The sequence below is a fragment of the Carcharodon carcharias genome, chromosome 10, assembly GCF_017639515.1.
Source record: "Carcharodon carcharias isolate sCarCar2 chromosome 10, sCarCar2.pri, whole genome shotgun sequence".
NCBI classification, from domain to species: domain Eukaryota; kingdom Metazoa; phylum Chordata; class Chondrichthyes; order Lamniformes; family Lamnidae; genus Carcharodon; species Carcharodon carcharias.
In genome coordinates, this window is record NC_054476.1 from 30,991,782 (window position 1) to 30,997,781 (window position 6,000).

The 6,000-nt window shown below is 45.6% G+C and overlaps 1 protein-coding gene across 1 annotated transcript in view; it reads left to right on the top strand.

The window, feature by feature from the left end:
* LOC121282810 (doublecortin domain-containing protein 1-like) overlaps positions 1-2,497 on the top strand; it is a 151,901-nt gene extending 149,404 nt beyond the window's left edge. Inside the window, exons 23-24 of the mRNA XM_041196625.1 lie at positions 1,224-1,289; positions 2,371-2,497. Of these exons, the coding sequence (XP_041052559.1) occupies positions 1,224-1,289; positions 2,371-2,497 (193 nt within the window). The remainder of the gene's footprint in view (positions 1-1,223; positions 1,290-2,370) is intronic.
* The last annotated feature ends 3,503 nt before the right edge of the window (positions 2,498-6,000 follow it).

Here is a 6,000-nt window from a genome sequence, read left to right on the forward strand (position 1 = left end):
ACAGATGATCTATTTGTTATCACATCGCTGTTTGTGGCACAGCTGTGTGTAAATTGACCATTACATTTCCATTACAACAGTTCCTGGCTGGAATTCTAATTGGATACATGCACAGGGAGGATTCCTGATGGCTAAAAACTTAAACATTTAGTGATTAGAAAGGGTAGAATCTCCTCTACAGTTATTTTAATTGAGGCCAGACAGAATCTAAAAGACTGCAACACTCCCTCAGTACCGCCCTAGAATTACGTGTCTGGATTGTGTGCTCCAGGGCTGAATTTTCACTTTGGGAGCAAGAAACAGGAGTTGGGACTGTTTCTGGGTCCCACAACCTCCCTCCCCCGAGGCAAACAGTCACTGACCTGGGAATTTCAAGGCAGCCTCCCCTTAATTGGCATGGAGACAAGTTTCCTGTTTTAATTAAGGACGGCAGGCAGGTTTTCAAAGCTGAAGGGCCAATCCAAGGCCTTCCAGTGTGAGAGAAGCAGCAGGCTGCAATAAAAGTTAAATAATTGAGAGGGCACTTCAAGATGCACATGCACTCTCGACCACTTTTCTAAAAGTTTAAATAAAATGCAGAAAAAGTACCAGGCCGCCAGTTTAAAGGGTGGCCTTTGGTTGCACTGCCACCCTGGCAGGAAGGCTGGGCCGGCAGATGTGCCTGGAGCATTGGTCCCCTGGCTTACTGCTGGGCGTCTGCCTCCAGGCAGTTAAACTGCTTCCCCCTTCACACCCCACCCCCCACACCACCTTTCCCAACCCTGTTGCTTGGGAAAACTGAAGGCCAATTGGAAGCTCCTAGTTAACTCCTACTTAAGAAGGCTTTTAATTAACCTAATTGACCACCTGCCTCATGGCCGGAGCTGCGAACGAGGTCAGGAAACCAGTGTGCCGGCCGGCCAGCCCCAGTAGCTTCGGGCCTTGCCCAGCTCTGTTCCCAAAATCAGCAGGATCCGTAAACTTGTCTCTAACTGGGGCTTCAACCCAGAATCTTCTGACTCAGAGGCGAGAATTTTACTCACTGAGCCATGGTTGACATTCAGAAGAGCTGGAGAGACTCAAGCAAAATGGCGGCACTCTGGGCTGGTTTTTCCAGGTTTTTCTGCGGCTAGTCAGCCAAAATTAACATGGGCACCCTGGAGAAATTACATGGAAATTAATGTAAGAGAGTATTACTTTTGTCATCACTTTAAACTTCTCAGCCAGTGTTTTTGTTTGAACAGGTTGAGGCTCCCAATTCTTTCCTGGCCCTTCTCCCAGCCAGAGATATTAATGAATGAACTGGACAGGTAAGTAGCAAATCACAATCAATCTTCTACCATAATGATGTCCTAATGTAATTGTTAGTGCTTTTATCTGTCATGGATCTGGCATAATGCTTACATTTCTCATCGAGTTATAATTGAGGGACTGGAAAAATCCCTGTTTATTGTCTGAATCTGTTATTTGAAATTCCATAGTGCCCTATTAGCACAGGACATATTTATGTTGTAAGTTTGTGTAAATGGTGTGAAACTCTGTAGAGATTCAAATCCCCATGGAAGCAACAGGCTTCAGTATGAAATGCAATGCTTATTGTTAAGTAACAGTGATGCGCCCTGTCCAGTTAATAAAATTCAAGCAACTTCCCATGATTTGCAATCTTATTTTTGTGGAGATTCCCTTGTGAATACTGATACACTCCTGACATTGTCGTGAATATTTGGTTCACTCCCAGTGATCATCTATTGAAACACTCCTAGGGATCCACTGTAAATATTGAAGCACTCCCAGGATCTTCCATAAATATTGACACACTCCAGAGTTATCCTCATATTTTCAGAGCTTCTCAGCTAGGATCGAGGGACCTCCAAATAGCCACCTGTGGACTTTAAGAATTCTTCTAGTGCCCATGTCACTGGGTGGAAGGGAGGTGAGAGCTGAAAGAATGATCTTCATGGGTTTGCATTCTTCATGTTCTTGTCTCCTCTGATGTCTGGAGCCATGTTTGAGCAGATTCCACTTGCCTTAAGGCCCCTGGGCAGTTTGTTAACCAGTAGTCTAGTGGGTGCAGCCTCAGTTAGCCCATTTTGCCACAATTTAGGTGCTGGCCAGGCATCTTAGGTTCAACTCCCATTTGCCATTGTCAAGACTACATTTTTGTTTAGACATAAAAAGAAAGCCTGTGATAGTTTTGGTGCTGCATCTCAAAGTACCTTTCATGTAACCATTTTCCCACCGGCAACTCTATTTTCTGCTTTCTTTTCATTAGAGTGGGAATGGATTTCAAGGTCAAACAGATGAAATTCTGAAAACCTGCAACTTCCCAATAAGAGACTGGAATTACCGAATTGCAATGGATTCCCGTTCTTAACCCTTTCAATATCCCAGCAACGGACCAATATCGAAGTGCCACAGCAATGGAATCGGAGGCTCCAGAGACAAGCTGAATAATGAGTCATTTGCCAATGAAATTGCTACACAACTATATCTGCTACTCTTCTCTTTGATTGATTGAGCAGAGATTTTGATAGTGAAGCAGAAATTTCAAAGATTCCCACTAGTTGTATGAGAAACGGAACTACAAAGCGTACGAATTTTCCTAAGATTAGATAACAAGTGAAAAGTAATCTGTTGAACGAAAGAAGATCAATATTAAGTGATCCAACGTGGTTGATAAAGCAAATTGTTAGTGTTTATAAAATTAGCAGCTATAACACAAAACTGAACACAACTATACCAAGCAGCCATACATGCCCATCACTGCTACCCAGTCATTTCCAGCTGTGGCACCATAAAGAAAGGCTTGCATTTACATAGCACTGTTATAATATGCCTTTAAGGGATAGCAGCATGCTATGGTAGTATAAGGGTGTTCGGCAGAGCAAGGTTTAATGTGGCACTGGAGAGCAGTACTGCCCACGATATGATGTAGAGAGTCACATGATAGTAGACAGCGTGAAGAAAAGTCTGGAAAAAGCCGGCTTGAAGACAGCACCCATGCAAGTCAGTACCTTGGACTGTACATATTATGGGTTCCCAATGAACAGTTTATGTTCAACCATATAAGCTTCCTGGCCTCTTAGCGAGACACTGAGCACCGTTATACTACAATGGCATGCTTCTATCCCTTAAAGGCATATTACAACAAGCACCTTCCAATACTACAGGATATCCCAAAGTGCTTTACAGCCAATGAAGCACCTGTGAAGTGTATCATTTTTGTAATTTAGGAAACACAACAGCTAATTTGTATGCAGCAAGCTCCAACAAACAGCAATCTGATAATGGCCAGACGCTATCAGTGATCTTGATTGGGGGTAAATCTGGGCCAGGAGATCAGGGGGTTAATTTTTTCTATGGCGTACGCGGAGCCATTTAAGGCCCGCCCAGCATAATGCATGGCCGGTAGTGCTCAGCGCTACCTGTGCGGGCGGGGGAGGAGGGAGAGTCGGGCCTGCGCTCTTTCACAGAGGAGCACAGTGATCTCCCTGAGGCACAGAGCTGTCTCAGGGACATTAAGTTGATAATAACAGTTTTTATAAATAAAGTAAAAAATTAGTGTCACATGAGGGGACATATTTAAATAATTTTTTAATTGACAGTGTCACATGAGCTGGGATATGTTTGTGAATTTAGCAAAATTTATTGAATTATTTTATAAAACCTTCAGGATACCTTATCCTGGCTGTGGATGAGATTTCCTGAAAAGCGCGAAGGCCACTTGGGCTCTTCGCCTGCCCGCCAATCTTAAGGTTGGATGGACAGCGTTGTTAATAAGGTAAATTACTTCTTTAATGGCCTTAACAGGCCGTAGACAGTTCGGCAGGCATGCAGCTGACTCCAGCGCGCGCCCGCCTAATGAAATATCGAAATGACGCCCGACGTTATTTTGCGTCATTTTACATGTCAGCCTGTCAGGGCCGCCCCCGCACGCTGGCGGCAAAATTCTGCTCCAGGGATAACTCCCCTGCTCTTATTTGAGACAGTACCATGGGATCTTTTATATTCACCTTAGAGGGCAGGCGGAGGCTTCAGTTTACTATCTCATCCATCTCCAATGGAACTTCCAAAAGGGCAGCACTCCCTCAGTACCGTACTGGACTGTCAGCTTTGATTTTTGTGCTCAAGTCCTAACATGGGACTTGAATCCATATCTTTCTGACTCAGAGGGAAGAACTATTGAACCACTGCAGGCACTGCCAAATTATAGAATCATCTTGTACAGGAGGAGGGCAGTTGACCCATTGTCCCTGTGTTGGGTCTTTGAAAGAGCTTTACAATTAGTTCCACTCCCCCTGCTCTTTTCCATAGCCCTACAAATGTTTCCCCCCTCAAGTAAGTATCAATTCCCTTTTGAAATTTATTATTGAATCTACTTCCACCACCCTTTCAGGCAGTGAATTTCAGAACTCTCTGCATAAAAAAAATGCTCTTCATCTTTCCTCTGCTTCATTTGCCAATTATCTTAAATCTGTATCCTCTGGGTACAGACTGACCTACCAGTGGAAACAGTTTCTTCCCTTAACCTTCTCTGTTCAAAGGACAAAGATTCCAGCCTCTCTACTCCGTATGAGGAAGTGCCTCCAATTTTAAGATTACGAACCCATGTCCTGAACTACCCCCGCTCCAAGGGAAATAGTTTTGTTCTACCCTATTACGCCCTTTATGTTTCTTAAATAATTTAGTTAAATCACCCCTTGATTTTCTATATGCAAGGGAAAGCATGCTTAATTTATGCAGCCTGTTGTCATAAGTTAACCCTTTTAACCCTAGTACCATTCTGACAAATGAGTATTATACCGACTCAGAAGCCAACATATCCTTCCTGAGGTGCAGTTCCCAACACTGAACCCAGTGTTCCAGATATAGGCCAGGATTTTTGAGATGGCAGGTGTTCCTGTCCTACCATCCAAAGATTTGACGGGTGGTGGGGGGGAGCACATCCCTGCCTGCCCTGCAGCCATCTCACACTCCAGTGAGCATTATTTGGCTGCAGGTGGGACTTCCACCCCTCACTTGGGAGGAAGTCCTGCCATGGAGAGCTACTGACCAATCTGATTGGCTGGCAGCTCTTGGGTCCCTGCAGCGCCAGAAGCTCCAGTCGAGATGATTGGGGCCATAAGCAGTCCCCAGAGCCAAGCCCCGGGATTCCAGGAGAAAGTAAGTTTTAGAGGTCAGGGCAGGGAGGGTGGACAGTGGGGAATCGGGATGTTGGGTAAGATTCCGGGTTGGGGGGGGGGGGGGGGGGTGTGGGAGGGAGGTCCAGTGGTTACCGGACCTTAAATTGGAGGAGGGGGGCCACGGGAAGGAGGTCCGGCAGTTACCAGCCCTTAAGTGGATGGGGGTGCCCAAAGTTAAAAGGGGGCTTCAAATGCAGCTGCCCCTGCTCTTCACACCTGAGGCCTAAACCCAATTATTTTCAGGCTTGTCTCATACCTGGGACCTCCTCCCACCAGCCTAAAAATTGAGACTGGGTGGGAAACAGCCCTTAAGTGGTCAATAATTGGCCAGTTAAGGACCTCAGTTGGGCAAAGGAAGGTGGCCCATGCAAGGCTGTGCCCACCCCAGCGTAAAATTGCTGAGGATGGGATGGGCGGGTACCCAGCAGGAAGCCCAACTGTGTTATTTCACACCGGCAGGGGAAAATAAAATTGAGGCCTTGGTCCAAGCTTTCATCCCATGTAAGAGTTGGTAAGGAATTGGACATGGACAATGGCTTTGTATAAGCTGAAGTTTATAAATGGTGTAGGCTAACGGAGTTTTAGATCACTCAAATCTGGAGGTGACAGTACCATGCATCAGAGTGTCAGAAACATTGTGGTAACAGGGCAGAAGCGTGCAACATTGTGGAGTTGAATATGGTGGTCTTTGTGATGGAGAGTACTCAGGATCAGAAACACAGTTGGATATTGAGAGGAGGGTGAGATTGCAAGCAGCCTTGAACAGTCTGAGACAGCAAGAGGGATGAAGCCAGTGGTGAGAGAGCAGAGGCTGTGGCAGAGGCCAAAGATAGTGGCT